At 39.0% G+C, this 22,452-nt stretch overlaps 2 protein-coding genes and 1 pseudogene across 3 annotated transcripts; all 3 read left to right on the top strand.

The window, feature by feature from the left end:
• The first annotated feature begins 820 nt into the window (after positions 1 to 820).
• LOC110045688 (uncharacterized) lies at positions 821 to 10,581 on the top strand. 2 transcript variants are annotated; one of them, XM_020751304.2, is made up of 5 exons: positions 821 to 1,826; positions 2,176 to 3,251; positions 5,824 to 5,897; positions 6,623 to 6,745; positions 7,304 to 10,581. In XM_020751304.2, the coding sequence occupies exons 1-5, from the start codon at positions 1,818 to 1,820 to the stop codon at positions 7,414 to 7,416; spliced, it is 1,395 nt and encodes a 464-aa protein (XP_020606963.1). In that variant the 5' UTR covers positions 821 to 1,817; the 3' UTR covers positions 7,417 to 10,581. The 2 variants fall into 2 exon arrangements, with proteins under 2 accessions (XP_020606963.1, XP_020606962.1); XM_020751303.2 differs by lacking the exon at positions 821 to 1,826 and adding an exon at positions 1,840 to 2,034.
• Positions 10,365 to 14,887, top strand: LOC149118264 (uncharacterized). The gene is made up of 4 exons (XM_089283568.1): positions 10,365 to 10,377; positions 11,905 to 11,926; positions 12,609 to 12,896; positions 13,716 to 14,887. The coding sequence occupies exons 1-4, from the start codon at positions 10,365 to 10,367 to the stop codon at positions 13,936 to 13,938; spliced, it is 546 nt and encodes a 181-aa protein (XP_089139694.1). The 3' UTR covers positions 13,939 to 14,887.
• Positions 14,888 to 16,179: 1,292 nt separating this feature from the next.
• Positions 16,180 to 20,189, top strand: LOC110045702 (protein fem-1 homolog B pseudogene; annotated as a pseudogene).
• Positions 20,190 to 22,452: the final 2,263 nt, after the last annotated feature.

Here is a 22,452-nt window from a genome sequence, read left to right as displayed (position 1 = left end):
ATTCTGAATTTTTTTTTAAGGTATTATGAAATAAGTTATGGAGGCCATCTTATTTCGTCTATTAAAACAATTTCGTGACAAAATTCTCTTGTAAGTTCTGCAAATGTAAGTCTTTAGACGAGTGTGAAAAGTAATGAACATGCTTGAGTATAGTTCGCAGTTGCATGTGACTGTGAATGATCTTAAAACGTGATTATTTCCAACCAAAGCACAGAGTTACCAGACCACAGATAAGTTTCATTTAGAAATTATAACCTCGATTGTTTGCTCCACATTGTCATAGTGAACGGAAGCAAGCTAAAATCTGAAAACAAAAAATGTGTGTTTGTGGTATAGTGTGGGTTTAAAAAATTATTGGAAAATTCCAGATGTTGAATTTCACCCTCTGTATTCTTGACCACTGTTGGTAGAATCAACTTGATGTCTGGGCCAAGGTGTGTTTCACAAAGGTAAAGTAAACTGTTGAAGTTCAATAGTTGAATTGGGCAGGATAAGATTACTGTTGATGAACTGAGCCAGTTATTGTGGAATTATGTTACAACACATCACATAATCATTTCCTTTATAAGATCTTTTAATTCTGTGAAAATCGGATCTTTAGAAGTCATCCTGTTCTTACCACGCCTGGTGGGAGGTATAGAAAGGGGAAAAAAAGATTAATATAATTGCCAGAAGACAAGAAAGGAAAACATTTTTTTTTAAAGTTTTTAAGTTTACCGCATTCCATCCTTTGTCAAACTTTGGTCAGCACTTGTAGGATTTACAATCATCACCCCCCCCCCCCCCCCCCCCATACATCATTCCTGAATTCTGTTGGCTCAGTCAGTCAATACACAGTGCAAAACTACATTGTTTCAATATAAATTTAATTTCAGTTTGGACTTTTCATATTTTGTTTCAGTGTGTTCCATTTGTGCCAAGTGTGCTTTATGTGAACAGTCTTGCATTCACTTGGTCAGGGTGAATATTTTCAACTTTGGAATTCCAATAGAAACCAGTGTATATTTATACAAAAGGAATTGCCATTTGAAATATTGGCATGATTTCTGTGCAGGAAATTGGCTTATATGCTTGAGTGGTTGATGACAAGTATTTTTCTCTCTCTCCTCTCAAAATAATATTTTATTCTGCCCGGTTTTACCACGTAGTGGTGATGCACTGAAACGAGAAATTCATGTTTTTCAAATCTTGAAATGACCAGTCCCTAAAGTATGAAGCAATACAAGGTTATGGTTAATAAATACAGGAAGAAGATTGGAACTGTCACTGAAAACGCTTAGATATTTCATTCCAGCTGCTTGCGAGAAATATCCACCACCGCAATAATATATATTGAATCGGAATTCTTTGCGATCTTTCAGTAAGACACATTTTCAAACGAATTGCTTTCAAAGTACGTTCTTCAGCGTGATTTAGCGCGTCTTACAGTGGAAATCGTGGGTTTGTTTACATCCGTGGACGTGACCAAGGTATCGTTCGATTTCGCTGAGTGATGATGACGTCATCATTATTCTGCAAAGCTCACGCTGATTGGTCAGGGGAAGGGAATTGGGGCACACTACCGTCACCTCTCTGCAGCAGCTATATTTGGTTGTTGACGTAAATATAATAAAGAATACTCCGGATTCAGCAACTTTCCCTACCTCTTCCGCACGTGCTTTTTGTACACTAGGCGTGTGGAAAAGACTTGTTTTCTTCGGCTAAAGCAGCTGTAAATATTCGGAGGAAACAGCCCTTCGATCGAGCAAAACATCTCGCCATTTTTAGAGTGTTTTGGTTCTGTAACCGTGACAATTGCCTGTAGTAGGAGGAGTCCAATGGCCAAGGTGAGCGTTTTGATTGGCTGGGCGAATTCTTGTTTGACAAACCTGGTCTCGTGATGCTGATTTCACCCGTGGCCGGAATGAAAACAATAACAAAGAAGAAAATTTGCTTCGAGTGAAGAGCAGAATCTCGCCTGTTTTCTCTGTGAAGCGTACTGTATAACTATAAAAACCATAGAGGTACATGCAGCAAGGAATAGAGTACACTCCAGTAAGTTTTTTTCGCGAGAGAACTTTTGTGGCACTCGCGTTTGCTCAAACCTGGCGTCTTTTCTCTCGATCTGTTCCTTTTCTCCGAGGATTTATTTGTAAAGTTACATAACGATTTCTAAACTCTTCCATTATTTTGCAGCTCCCATTGGACGTGGAGAGTTCATTTGAAGATAGTTTTGGCGTGTTTTCTCCATTCGAAGATGACGATTTCGAAGGTAGAAGGACTGCCTTCGTGGGAGAGTCGAGTGGAGGTGGAGGAGGAGGAAATGGCTGGGACAGCTACCAAGCACTACCTAGTTCTCCGTTCGGCGGAGTCGGGGGAGACTTCGATATGGAGCTGGAGTTTTTTAAAAGTGATGTGATCGAGGACTGTAAAGTGGCTGGGCCTACTTTGGCCGAACTAAATGATCATCGCTCTCTGTCGCCTCTGATAAATCCTGAAATGGAGCGCCTTCATCGAATAGCCACTCGAGCGGAGGGCGACTGTTCCCCTTCGTGGGATTGCTCATCAACTCGGAAGCCGCAGCCCTACATCTCTTTAGAGCTCACATCGGATAAGACTGAAAGACGGGTTGTTCAATTAAAACAAGAGCCTGTTTCATCAAATAGCGAATATAACGAGAGATCCGAGCAACCTGCCTCTGTTTTAAAAGAAACGGAGAAGAAACTTCCCAGCAAACCTACATGGACTATGACCCGAAACACTTCTTCTTTGCATTGCAAAAAAGAGTCCGAGAAAACAGTTGCCACGGACGATGAGAAAACTTCGAGAATGGTCGTTTTACCAGAAAGAAATTTAGGCAATGATCGCATTAACCAAATGCCAAAGTTAGTTTCAGCGGAAATGAAAACTCGATTATATACGGCAGGTCCGGCACAGCGCGAGGATGGGAATGCGAAGGTTGAAGCAGAGCGGGAACCGATCGAAGCCGATCCGAGTAGCCCAGCTGCGGACGATGAATCCGCGGACGAAGACATGGACAGTGACGATGAGTTTGATGTGGAGAGCCATTTGCACAGTGCTGGTTTAGCTAGAAATCGAAAGGGGAGAAGAGGTGAACAAGATGACCTTTCGCCGAATCCAAGGAAGTTGCTAGAAATCAGTCGAGAGCTTGATCGTCTAAACAAAGTTATCGGAGACTTAAAACCGATTCATCAGCTGCCACAGAACGCCCGGAACAAGTCAAGAAAGGAGAAAAACAAGCTAGCCTCAAGGTAAACTATTTGTAAAGTTATCTCAATGTAGAAAAATGTTCTCGGAGTCGCTCGACCTTCAGATTTTTCCGCTCAGTTTGTTATTTTGTAATGTACATTGTGCATGTATCGAAACTCACCGAGATTCTTTTCGACCAACTTTAGAAGCTTTCAAAACAACTCGATTTTGCCATATTTATCGCTTCATGATCCATTTTTGTTTTTGATTGCAAAATTACCAGGATATTTTTGTAATTAAGACAGATGTTAAGAGGAAAGGTTTCGACTTCCAGGTTTAACTGCGGAAGTAGAATGCTAAGGAATGTTTTTTATGTGGTTGTCGTTGTTGTTGTGTACCATGTACCAGGACATTAAAAAAATTCTGCGCTTTTTTGTGAACGCCCTCAGTGAACTTCGATCTGTTACCGATACTTTGTAAGGTTTGTGATAGTTCCCTGCTGTTTCAGAGGTTCCAAAAGTTTGATAATTTTGTACATGTATACGAACAAAGAGTCTAGCACTTGATACATCCATCATTGGGACGTTTTGAAAGGGTCGTTGGAGGAATAAAATGAATTCATACATACACTCGTGTAAATTTTAAACACTTTCTTTCTTTATTACATGTACTTCTGCTTAATGCTTAATGCACATTGCTCTGCACATACGAAAATAACATTTATTAGGATAGATTTTCGACTGTACCTTGGTCAACCCTAGCCTTAAGAGCAATTGTTTCGTTGGTTACATATATATTGCAGTAACGTAAACTCTAAAGGGTGCATGGGGCATATTTTATAATAATCTCACCTGAAAATGCACCTTTGCTCTGTTTTGTTGTGATTTCTTTTTCTTTTTAATTGGTACATATGTGTTGTTCCATACTCCCCATGGAAGGGTTTTTTTGTCTGACCCCCCATCCCCTCCTGGAAATTCCAGTTAAAATATTTTGGCTCTCGAAACCCCCCACCCCTTGGAATCTCTGTTAACCTTCCTTGGATATGGATATTTTTTGGAACTGTTCAGTTCTTTTGAGAATATTTCATCCAACAAGGACATGTAGAATGTAACATTTGCAAAAGGCAAAATGGAGCTGAAACTCAGGTTGAAAAGTAAGATAGTTCATTTTGGCATGTGATGTAGTTGTTTGTTGTGGATAAAAATGCTGTCAAAAAATCTTTGAATTGTTGGAAAAAGAAATCACTGTTTAAACTTGCTCAACTTGAAACTCCTGTAATTGCCACAAGAAAATTATATTGTAATCTTTGCAGAGGAAATGCCAGTCACATGACAACTTGGTTGTAAGGAGGTCCTCCAAGAAAAAAATTTGCTAAAACATATTCAAATTCAAAAGGTTCAGATAAATGCATGTTGTTTAATCTTTTGAAATGTGAAATATTACTTGCAACAAATCAAGAATCTAACAGGACTAGTTAACTATCCATGTCACAGCTTAAGGGTGGCTGGATATTAGTGGTTGTTTTTTGAAACACAGACAATGGTATATTGTTTGTGTTTGACTTTAAAATGTTTATGGCAGACAGAAGAGAACATTGTAGTAAATGTCTAGAGTATTTTCTCATGCTAAAAATAATAACATGATAACATGCATAATAACATCATTACCACACAACATGTACCATCCAAAGGTAATGCTGGAATATCTATATTCTGTGTATTTCAAAATTTTAATTGAGTACATCAAGAAAATCATCCCTTTTTTTAATGCGAGCCTACATGTAGATGGGAAAATAAACTCACTCGTGGCCTAAAATTCCATCAGTGCACATCCTGCAAGGATGTTGGATAAACAGTTTTCATTGTTGTTAATCCTTGTGGTATCAGATAACCGACAATGTTTATACATGGTGGCCAATCAGTTAAATGTTTAGAAGACTACTAACAGTAGTTCTCAGTAACAAATTGAGGATACAGTAGTCCTATTGAGGGACAGGCTTAGAAAACTTAATACAAAACAAATGATACTAAAAAAAAAAAAATGTTTGGCACTGTTGTTGTCAGTGATGCATCGTGCAATGTAAATTCTTTTTGAGTGTTATCCCTTTGGCTGGTAAGGAAGATAAGCCACACACCGTGTTGTGTCTCCAACTGAGCTATGAGGTCAGATGTGAGCAATATTTAACTGTTATAGTCAGGGGTGCAATACAGCTGTATATTATTTCACAATCAGTAAAGATATATGACTTAACATCCCTTGTGTTTTACCTAGCCCTACAATGTAGCTTACCCAGTGAGAAGGGTAACATGAGATGTTTCTAGTTTGCATCCATTGTTATAAAGCTGATTAATACTAATCTGTGATTATAAGTTTAATAAAGGTTAGCTGGAAGTGACAACTTAAGTAATGCTATTTTGAGAGGACAGGAAAGTTTTTTGAGAAATGTTCTAAAAAAAAAGTGCAGAGTATGGTAACTTGAGACTTGAAAACTTCTCTGAGAAGCCTGAAACATTATATGAAGACATAACACCATGGACTAAAGAAATGAGTAGTATTGCTTTGTTGCTTTATATGCTTTATTTTTTGTTGGTGAGTAGTATTGCTTTGTTCAAGATTTGCTTGTACTTTTTTCAGGGCTTGTAGATTAAAGAAGAAAGCACAGCACGAAGCTAACAAGGTCAAGTTGCAGGGACTAGAATTGGAGCAGCGTGAGTATCTCCTTTGCTTGCACGTTCATGAACAACAGGGAAAACTTTCAGTTCTAAAGGTCCAATACCTGAGACTTGAAAGTGAAAGAAAAATGTGTCTACAAATTGCAGTAAGTTTAAAATGAAGACTGCAGACTGCAGACTGGAAGTGTAATGCAGACTACAGACCACAGACTTTCTAAGTAAATGCCTTGGTATTGCCATCATCGACTGCTAACCTTAAACAGGGTTATTCAGGTTTATGGAAGTGAAAGTCTGCCCTCCTGCAAGCCTGAATAGCTCACCGGTTAACCTGATCATTACTCTAGTTAACCTGAAAATCCTTCAGGTTAGCCTGAATAATGTTCCTGTTAGCCCTTTTACAGTTAGCTCTCATTAATGGAAATGGTAACATGATTCAGTTAAAAAGCCAACAGTCTGCAGTCTGTGTTTTACCCTGACCAGTAAAACTTGGGCATGTTACACTTACTAGTAACAATTGTTTAAGAATTCTTTTTAGTACATGTGGTTGAAAAGTGATGTCACTGCCCACATCTAACACTGCTGGATATGATTGTATGGACAGTGTTTCAGTGTAGCACAAGTATGTACGTGTAAAAGCTACCTGAACACGTCCTTGATGTGGTTCAAAGTTTTTTGACTCTGAAAGGAAGTTGCATGTACAGCACCATGTGTAATGTGAGACTTGATTATGACAGAGGTGTTGCTTTATTTTTCGTCTGTAGAGCGCCTGACAGAAGTCATTGATAAAGTGAAGAAAGAAATCATACTTAAAGGAAGCTCTCAATCTGTCGTTCCAAAGGCAAACTTGAGTGGCCAAGTGGAAGCTCTTGTCAAAGCTACATTTGGTAGGTTTTGCTAATTTTATTAGGATGTTATTTTGTTAATTTTACCTGAAGCAGGGGTTTCATTAAGGGGCCGGCACCGGGTAAATTGACTGGCTGTGAGGATAATTTTGGCCACTTGGTCTGATAATCTAGAGGAAGGTTTTTCTTATAAAGAAATTAAGTTTAAAACATTTTGCCTGCCTGTGAAAACGAGTTGCCCCCTCTGCTGAGAATTTTAATTAAACCCCTGTGAAAGAACTCTGAAGAAGTAAAGTTCTTTTTTTAGTAGTGATCTTCACTTCTTGCAGTAAACTTTATGTCTACACTGTATGTCCAATTTACACTTTGTTTCTTAGTAAATTAATGTTGTCCTTTTCCTTCAAATTCTGTATTGTGGTTGCCTTCCAGAAATTTCATAAGATTCTTCTCTTTTACATGTAAATGCACATGTACATAATGTATCAAAGCTATGATTTCTCATCGGCATGTACATGTACATGTATCTCTTATCATTGCACGTTGTGAACTGAGACTTAATATTGTTGCTTGTTTTTTTTTTTTTTTTTTTTTGAAACACAGGGAATCAACTTGTTGCTGGCCACACTTCAGATTTTGTTCACTCTGTTCTGGAGGCTACTGCAAGAGCAAATCCATCACTTGGGAAACTGGACGAGCTTAGTTTGTGCTTCTGAGCATCCCAAAAGAGTGGTTTGTGGAAGAGTTTGTTGGCCGGTACCAATCAGAATGTTAATCTTTTTGATTGTGTCATATATGTATTTGTAGTTTTTCATTCATGTCTACTGTAGTTAAATGGTGATTTTCATGCCTTTGAGATGCATTGAAGACCTGTGCTTATATGTACACGTAATAAGCATCCATCAAGTTTCACCTGATGGACCTCTAGAGCCAGTTACTATAACAAGAAAAATGTTGATACTTTTGACTAATTATCTATTAGCATGCTTGCATACAGCTACATGCCACTATTATTATTAACAATATTGCTGAGTCTACTGGCACAGACATGCCAGTTCTAAAAACTTGCATTTACCGTTCTATTATCTTAAAACGTTGTCCAAAGACATTGTACATGTTCAGGTAATTTTTGTTGTTTCATATAATTATAATAGGGGTTCTTGGGTTTTGTTTCAATTGTTTTTTAACCTTTTTACGTCATTCAAATTATGATAAGGCATTTATTTTTCAATTATATACCTTTTTGTATCTCAAAGTTACTGGGGTGTAACTGCGTTTATGCAGCATGCAAGCAGTTCTTGACTAATGGGTTTGCTAAGGTGTGTATAAATAGCTTGACAAATAATGTAAAGTGAAAAAAGTCTTGCTTGATTGAATTTTGAGGACTTACTAAGATCTCCAAAAAAGATCGATTTGAACAAAGGAAATAATGATAATGGTTTTGGTGAAGTGTTCAAAGTTTATTGGTTTGTTTGTTCAGTTGTTCAGGCAAAAAATGCAGTGACATTTTAAAAGATTTATTAGTTATTACTTATTGTTATAATGGTGTAGTATAAATTCCGCATAAATTGACATTTTCTTTTAGCACATGGTTGGTTTGTGATGGGTTTAATGTTTGGTGTGAACCATGATTGTTAGAAAATTAGTTCATTGTGATTGGCTAAGAGCAGGAAAATTATCATTTATTGTAGCCTGCACCTGCAAGGCAGATTAATGGAGGCACATTAATAATTTTCTATAAGCTTTAATGAGCAGTTAAAGGTATTTTAAGGACTTGCATTACTTGTGGTGCTTGAAAATTCTTTGAAATAGCATTCACCTAAAATTTTGGGAAATTTTGGTAGAATTTTCAAGTACCACATGAGTTTCCAATATCATAAGAGTAGTGTTCATGCACTCCCATTCATACAATTACCTACGTTTGCTTAGAGTGGTTTTCAGTTGAGTGTCGAAAGTAATTATACAGTTACTTTAGTTTTGGTTTTGGTTCTACTACAGTTCGAGATTAGCTGAGAAGTCTAATTGGTAAGTAATTGGTTTTGGTTTTGGTTTTACAACACTCAATTGAAAACCGCTCTATTACAGTAACAAATTTATTAATCAGTCAATCGTATTAATGTAGAACTGCTCCTCTTGTTTCTTTAAGTACAAAATACACCAGTGCAGATTTAGGTTCGATGTTGCTACATAATTTGTAGATTTTACAGTATTTCTTTTGTCACAATCTGAGTCATAATTTGGAGTTCACAAACAGATCTCCTCCTCTGGTTTTCCCAGAATGTTTGGCTAGAAAGAAAGTAGATTTTTTAGCATCAAGTATTGTCTGCAGTCAATTTTCAGCAGAGGTTATATGTTTTACTAGTTTGTCTTAGTTGGAGTCCACAAACACAGCTCCCTCTCTACTTTTCCCAGAATGATTGGCTACAAAGAAAGCAGTTTTTTTAGTATCAAGTATTGTGTGTTGTCAAATTTAATTAGAGGTTATATGTTTTACTAGTTTGTCTCAGAGTGTGGCTGAGATAATGAGGGTTGTGAACTGGAATGTTCTGTAAACACTAGTTTCTAACCTTGGCTGATCAAATTACTATAAAGCATACAATGAATTCATGTGGAATCGCTAAACTTGAGATTATTCTATTTACCTGTAGTACTGCAAAATTGTGAACGATTCACTCACACTAAGAAGGTGTTCTCCTGCGCAAAAGCTTTTGCAGCTCTTGTATCTGGAGCTAATAATGTCCCTCTCAAAGTTCTCAAAATTCACATTCTTTCTCGTCAAGTAGCTTTGGAACTAACAAGTTTGAAAAATTACTTGTATATTTTTGCTTCTTATAGGAGCTGTGTACGCTAGGAATTCTTATGACATAAGGGCCAGTAGTTGTTTGGGGAATTATGAACTAACTAACATTGTTGGAAAAGAGAGATGTCCTTGGCAAAGAAAGAAAATTAATATTATCGAGAATATACATGGGTGATATGGATGGAAAATAATTCTCAATGAAGTCAATTAAATTGTTACAAGAATTTTTGTTTTCAACATTTGTTGCTATTCTTTGTTGTGTTGCCTTAGGTGCTTTGGCTTGCCATAGTTTCATTTACTATATACTACAATACAATAGTGTGTATAATAGTACAATTAGTATGTTCTTGTTAAGAAACCGTTTCAAGGCACACAAAGACCATGAACATTCTCTCTTTTCATGGATTGCTAAGAAAAAGGTGTCAAGAAAGAAGGGTCGCAATCTTTCTTTTCTTTTGAAAATTGTATTCGGGTGGTGAAATCCAGTTTTCTAACTTTGGCCAGCTTGTGCTTGCTTTCCAATGAAAGTATTTACACTGGCAAATATTTGAAGATCTGCGGGCAGACTGTATTATTTCAATTCCTGAAGGTGCATTGGTGTTTTTATGGACCAAAACAAAAAGAACGTGTTTGATTTTAATCGTTTTGTGAGTTTCTTCAAAGGTCTAAAATTTACAAATGCACCTTGTTGGGTTGTAACGTTGTTTTGTAATGCTTAACGCATCTTGTATTTGAAAAGCAATTAATATTTAGATGTTCCAAAGTATTCTATTTGTAACATAAGAGGAGCAGTTATCTTTATCCTATTGTAACATAAATTTGTGTAAATAAGCTATTTTATTATTTGTACATTGTAAATAGATTATGAGGGCTGACGGTACAGCTTTTTTTTAAATGTGTACAATAGAACTACTTGAATCTTCAACCAGATTTCAGCAGATTGTATTTTCATATTATTGTGTTTTGATGTTGGGGAGTTAATTTATCTAGACAAGCATGGACTTTGCAGGTCTTGTTTCATATATTATATACAGTATTAAATTATTTGATTTCTCAACGGAATAAAGTAGGTTTAAACTCATTTGATTGTTGTTTGCCAATTACTGTTAAGAGCGGGATAAACTACTATCCACAGTTGATTCCTTTAAATCCCTTCTAAGGAGGGGTGGGGGATGAGTTAAGGGGGAAAGTTTATCTGTAATCAGTAAATATTAAATGCCATGGATGGACAAATTTTGAAAAAACCACTAGCATAAGAGGAGGTTTAGCAAAGCAGAGGTGCGAGGCTCGATTGGCCGGCTCGGAGCGCGTGACTTAATGACGCGCTACATCCTCGAGTAGCCTACCCAGACATTGTTTCGGCTCGTCACGCATTCTCTTCTCCCCCGGAAGAGATTGCGTGACGAACCGAAGTACACTAGTACATCGCGCTTGGCGCCCTTACCCCGCTAAACTGCCTGTTCCAGAGGCTATCAGGCTACATAGACCTGCCAGCGTGGAGACTCTTCAACTCAGTTTTAATAAAAACGAGTAAGTTCAGAGGACCGGTAACTAAAATTAACTGATCAGATAGCTCACTTTCCTGTATAACCCTTCACCAGTACTCTTGTGTTTTTTTCTCAGTGTAGTTTTGGCTTACATTCTAAAAGAAAAATATTAACTTAGACGTAAAATATTTTTTTTCGTTACCTTCCCGACTTAAATTTCCCTTATTTTCCGAAAACGCCAGAAGTCGTAAGTACGAAGTTGGCTCTCACAGAGACCTGCGCACATATAGTATAGGATCTGCCCGATGTCTTTTTAGTACTTGATCGTGGGAATTTTGCCAAGAATTGTCTTTTGTGCAATAAATCTCTTATTAAACCAAGTTTGCTTGGGACCGTATACGTATTGGGAGGATATCGGCCTTTGGTCTTTTATGTACAGACCTCGCTGCGCTCAGCTCGTGAAAGAGCCTGAGAGCAGGCTGAACTATTAAGCTGATATTCTCCAATTACGGACCCCAGCTTGAATGTTTAGAAACGTGTATGTACATTGTAATTGGAATGAGTGGAATACATGTAGCTAGGGAGTAAGCAGTTGCAAAAGCGGTCAAGCTCGCAGCCTGCTGAATTGTACGAAACGAGAGTTGGGTGCAAATAGTCACTCCAATAACAAAAGAAACCTGAGAGAACCTGTATCTCTGTAAAAAAAAAAAAAAAAAAAAAAGAAAATAATAATAATAATAATAATAATAATAATAATAATAATAATAATAATAACATAATGGTCGGTGATACTTTCGAACATTTTCACAAGCTAAGCAGCGCGCGTTGACGCGCAAGCTACTCAGGAGTCCCATCCCATTACCGCGACCTGAAGTTGGACAGGTGTCCCACATGATCACGTGCCCTCATCGACGTAGAAGACAATTCAAAGCTTCTTGAGTGAGTAAAAATGCTGTTCTTTCTTTTCTTTTTCTGTTTAATAAAACTGAAAAGTGATGTCAAATTATTGCAATGAATTCTCTAATAACTCTGCAGTGAAACGAGAGCAAATCATTTTCATGCTAAGTATCATCAGAGGCAGACAAGAATCAGGAATTTAGCGAGAGATGCCGTCGAACGGCCTTGCACTGCAAAAGAATTCCATACAAACCAAACACGAATAGTCGTGCGCTCTAACAAAACGAAAACAAAAACGTTTATGCTAATTAAGATCAGAAATCCAAGCATCGTCACGGTCTTGATTTTCAGTTTGAGAGGTAGCTCCTCAGTTCCAACCTCAATCAGTTCTTGTTGAATTTATACATGTAGTCATCATTCTAAAACACGCTGATGATATATCCATGCTTTCAGTTTTTCTCTCTCCAAACTATTTGAGCTTCAGCCTCTATCCCCCACTCAAGTGCATCACTTGAATACTCCAATATTGTTATATTAAAATTCTAACTTGGCTGCGAGGCCGTTATTCATTTCTCGTCCTCGATGTAATTTCTTTTGTCAGGCTTTTGTTTTATTCTCCAAAGTTAGAAAAGTTAGAATTTTAATATAGCAAAGTTAGAATTTTAATATATCGAAAATGGCCTAATGGTAACCGTTTATATCGCACTTTCATTTTTTTTAACAGAATTGAAGATGACTTGGACAAACTTCTGACTGTAAAATGCAAGCCTCAGAAGTCGCCTAAACCTACAACGAAGCCTATGCCAAAGCCTCGCCTCAAACCCAAAGCTGATCTCAAACCAAAGCCGACTCCTAAGCCAAGGTTTGTCGAGGCAGGTGCTGGGGAGGATGAACTGTTCGGAGGAGCTGCTGGTGTTGCAAAGAACAAAAACATAACACCTTCGGTAAAAAAGAGGGTACCCGCGAGTGGAGATCAAGACTTGTTCGATCAAGCAAGGAAATCTTCTTTCAGGTTTGTTACGTTGATTGCACTTCACTTGACAAGAATAGTGAAAAAAAAAGTGAATACGGTGTGCGTAGAATTGAGCCTGTTGTCTCGGTTTCCGGATCGTGCAGTCCGGATTCGTGTCCTAGTTGGGATCATTGTGCTGTGCTGTGCTGTGCTGTGCTGTGCTGTGCTGTGCTGTGCTGTGCTGTGCTGTGCTGTGCTGTGCTGTGCTGTGCTGTGCTGTGCTGTGCTGTGCTGTGCTGTGCTGTGCTGTGCTGTGCTGTGCTGTGCTGTAATGTGTTGTGCTGTGCTGTGTTGTGTTGTGCTGTGTTGTGTTGTGGGGTGAGACATTATACTCTTACATTGCTACTTTCTACCGAGGTAGTAAATCGCAACCGGAAAATTTAAACGGGATAACCTTACAATGGAATAGCGTCCCATCCCGCCTTGGAGGAGCAATACTAAACCGCGACCACTTGGCCAAATGCAGACTTGTAATTACCTTTGACCCTTCCCCTATCCCCCTCCCCCTACCCCCTGCTACGACCACCTTTCATAAGCAGCCATCTAAGCGACCGCGGCCACTTTGAGTGTTGATGTTCTGTTGTTCTCACCACCGCTAAAGCGACCACTTGATGCATGATCCAGTTTCACTACTAACGCAAGCTGGAAGTAGTTTATAGAGATAATTTAGAAAGGGAAGTTTATAAGAACTAAAATCTGTCCATCCTGCCAGATGCACTCTGATCTGTTCATGAGGTTGTCCCACATGTCTGTAGTACTAAGAAAGGTGTTGACACTCCATCAAAGTGGATATCAGTTACTTACTCAATACCACCCTAGAACGTCATCCCACGGGGAGGAAACGCTGGACGATATTTTCAACACGCCGTCACGACCAACTTTTACAACGACAGAGGACGATGATGATTTGTTTAAACAAACATCAGTAGTGGAAGAGAGCAGCGTTCAGGACATGAGTGCAGATGATATAGCAAGTTACATTCAGCAAAACACACCTGACTCAAATGTCAAGCCTGATTTGTTTCAGGAAATGTATAAGTAATTTTACATCTACCAATGCTTTAAATTCCTGTGGACTCGAACATAATGCCATCTCAGAGCTGCTGGATGAAAAGCCGCCATCTTTAAATTTAAAAATGCCAAGTAGATCCGAGCACAGGGTTTCAAACTGAGCTGAAATTTGACGGAAGCAGGAAGCTATTTTTATTACTGTGTAATGTTTAGTAAGCCCCTTTGCTGATTTACTTCATCAATAAGAGGACTTAAACCTTGCTTGCACGTTCTTACCTTGGCCATCGATTAATGTACTTTGTTCTTTTTGTGGTAAAGACTTGCAAGATATCTCTGTACGTGACTTGTTTTAGTCACGCATAAAGTGTGCGTGACTCTTATTGTAGGATTTAGCGCCTGTCGGTTCAGACCTGCTATGGGTTAATGTGATGTGACGCATTTCATGGCAGCCATACTGTGGGCACTCCATAGCCGTCCCTTTGGCGATGAAAAGCTTCGTCATAGAGTGTTGGTTTTTGAACTCTCTTTTTTTAGTGGTCACGTGTTGCTTTTCATTATAACATAGATAGATGAGCAAATAATTTCTCTCAATTTCTTGAAAACAGTAAAAATGGAATCTGAAGAGTAAAGAAAACGTAACTGCAAATCAAAATTAAATGTGTAGGTGAATAACACATTTTCTAATAGAGAAATACGTATAACTCATTTAGGATGAAAGAGACTGAACAAACTTAACTACATTGTTTCTTTTTTTCGGGCGAAAATAGACAGAAACCTGTCAAGGTGATTATAATTCCAGGTTTATATACAGTAAACAAATCCCTCAGTTTCTTAAAGGAATTTTTAACTTAAAAATAATTAAAATACGCTGAAATTCTCCGTGACTTTGAGACCCAAACATGGAATATCGAAGAATGGTTTTATTAGATGGTAAGATCTATTCTTTTAGCGCTATGAAACCATTTGAGACAATATCCATATCGGTGGTAAAAAAATAAAATAAAACAAGACTTAAGTAATGAAAAAAATATTAATTAAAAGATTCCTAAAGGATTTGTATGGTGTGGGTTATATAATGCATCACCACTGAAGCTGTAGCTGTATCATATAGAAACACTTCTTACTTGACTCTTGAATACCTCTATAAAAACAACATTGACTATTGTTTGACATATAATTGTTAATTCTTGCATCGCATAAACACTTCCTGATCATGGCGTGGAAATTGCCTTCTATCTTACAGGGATATCCACCGTCCATTTTCTCTCGAATTCATTAAATTTTCTTTTAGGTTGTCTAGAATGTTTTTCGAAGCTTAGCACAGCTTCATTAATTTTAGTCTGCCCTGTAACATTTGTACCGTTCGGACATTCTAAGGAAACTTCTTTCTTGTCCATTTCCCGAAAACATGGCAACGTGTACTGTTGCTTTTCCGAAAATCCCAGCTAGCATTTCTTCGGTGCCCAACACGCCATTTTTGTCAATCCGAAAACAACCGGCACTTTGAAGTGACAATTCACTTCAGACAATCAGAGGTACTTCGGAACAGTTATTTCATTATATTCCAATATTCCGCTGGGTGCCCCTGATCTTAAAAGCATCTCCACAAATCCAGATGTTTATTGCTGGCGTGGATTATTATAGGAGTAGTTGTGGTCTATACAGCAGTGCCTCTTTCTCTAACGCTAGTTCATACGCTGTAGAAGCTCACTGAGATCAACCAGCGCGCCAAACGTCTGGAATTTCCAGTACGGTGCATTCAGCGAAAAATGTGTTTACCACTGACCAATCTCATTCCTCGAAGTTCAAGATTCTTTTGGCCAGCACTACGCTTCGGCAACTCTGGTCGAAATCGAAAAGTGAGCCAGCGTTTATCACAGCAGTTGCTCTCTCCACCTGTATTCAGAAATCATCATCGACCTTAGGCTCCTGGCCCCACGTGCACAATCAAATAAAACCAGAACTAGGATTTTTACCGCTGACCGATATCGAGAAGGCTCTTGGGAGGACCTCTTGGGGGGTTTAACTGGCGGGATTCGTGAGCGACTGAGTTCTCAGTATTTCTCCCGGTTCGTCCGCGAGTACCCTGGCCCATCACCCGTCTCTTCACCAATCCCCTCCCGTCCCTTCGCGTTCACGCATGACTTTGTCGCGAAAACGAAAGCATTCGCGCGCGAAATCCTGTCAGCTACGCAGGCTGAGGTTTACCATTCGCCTCCATTCACCTTTATCTGCATTTCCCTGTCTTTTGGCAGTTTCGACACATATACCTGGCTACTCAGCTCAGTTCCAAGCGCTTCCAGAAACCATGAACGGAACAGTTTCTCCGTATTAATAGATTTACAACGTAGGATTTCGGCTACTCGTTTTGCTGTATTGACAATGCCTCACTTCGATGCAACTTCCTGTTTTCCCTGAAAAGCCGGATGAGATAAAATGTTAAGGATTGACGTAAGGAATACCCCTTCGTAACTTGACAGACGAGAAGGAGCTGATTGTTTAGATCGAATACCAAGGCTTTTGTAGTTTAAAATAGACTTGCAACAAGAAGTAAGAACTAACATGTCAATTCACATTTGTATCGACAAATCTGTAGGTCTTGTAGATGACGTATATACGAGCTAGCAGCAATATTTTGACAACAGAAAAGACGAAACTAGTCTATACTTAAATAAATATAAAAATAACTGTACCGTGACAACTGAGTTCACTGAGAATTTAAATTTCAAATTTTGTGAAGGTTACGTCCACGCAGTCATCTGTAACTGTTTCTTAAATAACCGATTGAGTGAGCATTACTAAAAAAAAGAAGACAAAGCAAAGAACCTCTAGTTTCTCACAAAGCTGCCGTGTGCTATGAGTGAAAAGCGATCAGATAGTGAATATACTAATCCTGTAGCTATATTGTACGAAGCTGCTCGGGATGGTGCGGTTGTTGTACTCAGTGATGTTCTTCAGCGAATGAGTATCAGTGAAAGAAGCACCGCTTTAGAAACGAAAACGAAAGATGGCGACCAAATCACCACTCCCTTAATCATCGCCGCTCGCAATGGAAACCTGGATTCTGTGAAGATGCTTCTAGAATACAATGCAGACATCGAAGCTCGAGGAACTGTGAAAGTTAACGGCCAAGTTATTGAGGGTTGTACACCTTTGTGGGCTGCTGCCAATGGACATCTTGATGTTGTGAAACTGTTAATCGAGCGAAACGCGGACGTCGACGGAAGAAATTTGTTAAACTCGACTCCTTTAAGGGCAGCTGCTTACGATGGACGCCTTGATATTGTAAGCTGTTTGGTTGAAAATGGGGCCGATGTTGATGCACCTAACAAGTTTCATCGTACCCCCCTGATGATGGCATGCTACTATGGCCACATGAACGTTGTCATCTATCTTATCGAGCGTGGCGCGAATATGGATCTTCAAGACATACAAGGCTACACCGCCCTGCACTGTGCTGTTGAAGAGGACCAGTTTGAGACTGCCAATAAACTGCTCGCTCTTGGGGCGTCGCAATTGCCAGATGTTCAACGTTTAACACCACTTCTTTGGGCGAGTAATAAATGCAAAATTCACATGGTGGAGTATCTTATAAAGAGACCAGAATTTACAAAGGAACAGAGAATTGAGGGGCTCGAGCTTCTCGGTGCCACTATTGCCAATACACGTGGTGTCTACGAGACTGTCTATGACATTGAGAAAGCATTTTACTACATGAAACGCAGCATGAAAGAGAGGTTTCAAGACAAATCGTGTCCCCTTCTTAAAAAGCAAACGGAACCCCTTGAAGTTTATCAGAATAGAAAAGAGAGCCAAACCCTTGAAGAACTTGTTCTGTTAGAAGGTGATGATCATGCCATCCACATGGAGGGTCTTATTATCAGAGAAAGAATCCTTGGAACTGATAATACAGAACTTCGCTTTCCAATTGAATACCGTGGTGCAGTTTTTGCTGACTCAGAGAACTACGAGCTATGCATTGGTTTGTGGGAACATGCAATGGAGATAGGTCAACGTTGCAATGTGGCAGTCACAAGCAAGTTACTAGACATGGCAGGCTTATTTTCCGTTATGCTGCACAAACAAACGCTTTTGAGATCGGAATGCGTAGAAAGAGTGTTTGAAAAATTGGTTGTAGAATGCGAGAGACAGAAAGAAAAATTGATTTCCATAACAATGACACTGGAAGAACATGAACCTACATTGTTTAGTCCCCAGTTTGAAATAAACAGATTGTTGCATTGTGCTCTGTATCTATTAATGATATACACCAAAGTCCAAGTTCCAGAAAGAAAGGAAACCAAAGGCATTTTTGACTTGATAAAAAGACTTCTTTGCTTAAACCCTCGCACTCGTGATGGAAATACACTTCTTCACTTGGCTGCTTGGCATAAAACCGAAATTACGGTGCCGAGAAATGTACGCCTTGTGTGCAAGCTTCCATGCGTTGAGACCATGAAGCTTATTATGCATGCAGGCTATAATGTGAACGCCATTAACACCAAAGGAAATAGTCCTCTTCATTTAGCTGTGACTTTTAAGCCCAGTACTAAAGATCTTCAGCTGTTAAGGGATGTGTTGGAGACATTGGTTGATGGAGGAATCCACGAAGACACGGTCAACAGTGAAGGCAAAACAGCTATGGATATCGCTGAAACTGATGAAGCACGCAGGATCCTTTCTGTGAAGCTCACATTGAGGTTAAAATGCATTGCTGCCAGAGCCGTAAGGAAATTTGGATTATGTTATGTTGGGATAGTTCCTAAGACTCTTGAAAGATTTATTAGCTTACATTAGGGTTGCTTTCGAGCGGTTTTCAATCGAGTGTAGTTAAACCGAAACCAAAGTTATTGGGTGATTACTTTCGACACTCAATTGAAAACCGCTCTACTATCCTAATACTAATTGTTACATGCTGTTGTTCGAAGAATAGCAGGAAATTGTTGTTTCATGGTTCGCCGGTTTTGACATTTTCTATGGTTACGCAAATACTATAAGGACCGGATTTTCGCCGAGTTGAGCCATTATATGCTGACGTCGCTGCCACCTTGCTTTCGTTTCGAGATTTTCAGGGTTCTTGTTAAGGCTACTCCAAACCTTGGCGGGTGCATGTCCTCCAGAAAAAAAATTGATACTCGCGCTGTTTTCAAGTGAACCCCCAGAAACTATATATCAATAGAAAGGTCATGAAATTTAGAATTCGATAAAATTATGTTCTGTTTTGGCTACTGCTTTCCTAAGGCAGTAGTAGTCGTTAACGCCAAAACGACCGACTGACATTCCGGCGAATAGACCTCTTTAGCTTGGGCGGTTTGTTTTCCCATTGTGGACCACGTGATATTCTCTGGAGAATTTTTCTCTTATCCATCTTAAAATTATTCATTCATATACATGCGACTATTTAAAAATTTGAAAGCAAGAATTCTCAAGAGTATCATCACGTGGTCTGCAATAGGAAAACCAACCGCCCAAGCTAAAGAGGTCTGTTAATAGGGTACTGAAATACGATCGATGATGCAAAATAAGTGTGCAGTGTTTATCACAAAGCATGAATCTCTCAAAGTGTGTCTGCATTTTCTTTTATTTCTATTGGTTGTATTATTATAGATCGCGTAACGTGTTGCGTTAGAGGCCGTCACAAGAAAAGTATTTAAAATAAGAGAATTCGCCGACACAATGTTGTCCCTTATCTATGAGTCAATGTTCTATTTAATCGACTATTTAAATCTAAAAATATTATGTTCGACTATTTAAATCTAAAACTAAAATGAACTAATCAGATAGCTCACTTTCCTGAATGACCCTTCACTAGTACTCTTGTGTCTTGTCTCAGTGTAGTTTTGGCTTACATTCTAAAAAAAATTAACTCAGACGTAAATTTTTTTGTTTCGTTACCTTACCGAGTTAAATTGCCTTTATTTTTTGAAAACGCCAGAGGTCATAAGTACGAAGCTGGCTCTCACAGAGACCTGCGCACATGTAGTAAAGGATGTGCCCGGTGTCTTTTTAGAACTTGATCGTGGGAATTTTGCTTAGAATTTTCTTTTATACAATAAATCTCTTATTAAACCAAGTTTGCTTGGGACCTTATACGTATTGGGAGGATATCGGTCTTTGGTCTTTAGTGCACAGACCTCGCTGCGCTCAGCTCGTGAAAGAGCCTGCGAGCAGGCTAAACTATATATTAAGCTACGGACCCCAGCTTGAATGTTTAGAAACGTGTATGTACATTGTAAATGGAATGAGTGGAATACATAAAGCTGGGGAGTAAGCAGTTGCAAATGGTCGGTGATTCTTTTGAACATTTTCACAAGCTAAGCAGCGCGCGTTGACGCTCAAGTTACGCAGGAGTCCCATTACCGCGACCTGAAGTTGGACAGGTGTCCCACATAATCACGTGCCCTCAATGCCGCGAAACATGCCTGCAGAGCATCATGGTAGCTAGTTGTAATCAAAACAGGAAATAGACATCTTTAGCTTGGGCGTCTTGTTTTCCTATTGTAGACCAAGTGATATCCTGTGGAGAATTTATCTTTTATCCATCTTAAAATTATTCATTCATATACATGCGACTATTTAAAAATTTGTAAGCAAGAATTCTCAAGAGTATCATCACGTGGTCTGCAATGGGAAACCAAATAGCCCCAACTAGAGAGATCTATTTATACCAAAGACCACTAGCTTCGGCTATGGTTCCTGTTCATGAATCCACGCTGAGTTTCGTTCATTAGGTCTTCATTGATTGAAAGTCAGAAAAATGCCACCCTTAGACCAGACAATGCAAATACCACGATGTACTGAAGACTTTAAAATAGCCTGAAATCTCATCAGTCGCCCATCCGCCTCGTGCCCAAGTTCCAGGTGCGAGAAACTCGCTTCTCTCGCCTGGAGGTTTGGTACTTAGGCTGAGGGTGAGGAGACAACTGACATTTCAAGAGGGAGCACATGCTCGTGGACGGAGTTCACGAGTTCCAACCGAATACACGAATCTGACTTCGAGTTACTCCATAAATGGCCAGGGACTTGAGGCATCAGTTTTTTACTGACAGACCTTAGCAAAGCTGCGTAGTCTGTTTTTCATACAATTCCTCGAACTTTGACTTATTCCTTACACAAATGTATGAGAATACTTAAAACACCCAAGGCTGAATTGGTCCGCAATGAAAAAGAGAATTCTGATTGGTTCGCTTAGCTGTCCGAATTTTGCAACACGGACTGCTAAAATGAAATGCAAACCAATTAATTTTGGCAAATCCCTTTTTCAATTCATAGCACAAAATAAACAGTTTTTAAGTAGAAGTCTTGTTATCTTCATGCTCGGATCAAGGGCAATATTAATTTCAGTAATTGTTCACAAAAACGACGTGAAAATATAAATAAATCCTTACATTTCGCGCACGTTCACCAAGAATGGATCTCGGAGATCAATAATTAATTTATTGGCAGATTAAAATGATCCATTATAATAAATACTCTTTTGAACTAGCTTGGTCCGATCCGTATTGGAGAATATTGATCGAGTTCATCTTTTTTTGCAGGCTTCTGAACCCCGCTTGCGGCTCGGTCCATAAATTTAAACCTGCAAAAAAAAAAAAAAAAAACACTCGACCAATATTTCTTCATTATTATATGGCTCTGTCTCACAAGGACTGGGAACTACCAAATTTACGAATTTAATTGGCTGAAATCGATATTGGAAGCGGTCTAGATTTTCCCATCTAGGCCGGTAATGTTTTGCAGTGAAAAGGTTGCAAACTAAAATGCAAAATCATTGACTATTTTCATCTAACAGTATTTATTCATGGAAGTAACAAAGGCCTGTTGAGAAAAAAAGTAAAGAGGACGAGCAAACTTTAGCAGAATTAAATTCAGCTCACCGCAGTTCGCAAGTAAAATGTCAGCTAGTCCAAACCAGTTAAATTAAGCGAATTAAACTATTCTTGTTTGCCATATAATAAACATCATTATTAACCGAGCTTAGTCGATCTATATGGGAGAATCGTGAGCTCGGTCGTGTGTACAGACCTCACTGCGTTCGGTCTGTACTCACGACCTCGGTCAAGATTCTCCTATACAGACCTCCTGCTCGGTTAATAGGAGTTAAATAAAAACCGCAGGCTAGTTCAATAATATTGCACTATTGCCGTAAAATTGACATGTCACAAATTTGAAGAAACAGAATCATACTTAATTTTAAGACCAAACTTATGGTATGGTGTGTCCAGAGAAAGAGTTCGTGACGCTCGCGCCTCGTGGAGATTCACAACGCTTTATTTCTGCGAGTAGTGTCATCCATCTTGTTTGAAACCATTTGAAAGACTACACGAAGGGTTGTAAGCCCGGAACGGGGGGGGGGGGGGGAAGTACTCCCTTAAATGGGCTATTTAGGTATGCGCGGACCCAAAGGATATGTTTTTTCAGCCGTTTGGGTCATAAATAGGGTATCAATTTTGGCTATTTTGGTCCAAATAGGGTGTGGTTTTAGCACTCTAGTCTTAAATTGGGTATATTTCTTAGAAGAAGCTACCTCATCGCTATCGATAAG

The sequence above is a fragment of the Orbicella faveolata genome, unplaced genomic scaffold, assembly GCF_042242905.1.
Source record: "Orbicella faveolata isolate gen_17 unplaced genomic scaffold, um_ofav_v1 contig_1, whole genome shotgun sequence".
NCBI classification, from domain to species: Eukaryota; Metazoa; Cnidaria; class Anthozoa; order Scleractinia; family Merulinidae; genus Orbicella; species Orbicella faveolata.
The sequence above is the reverse complement of the archived record's forward strand: the minus strand, read 5'-3'. Positions and strand labels throughout refer to the sequence as shown.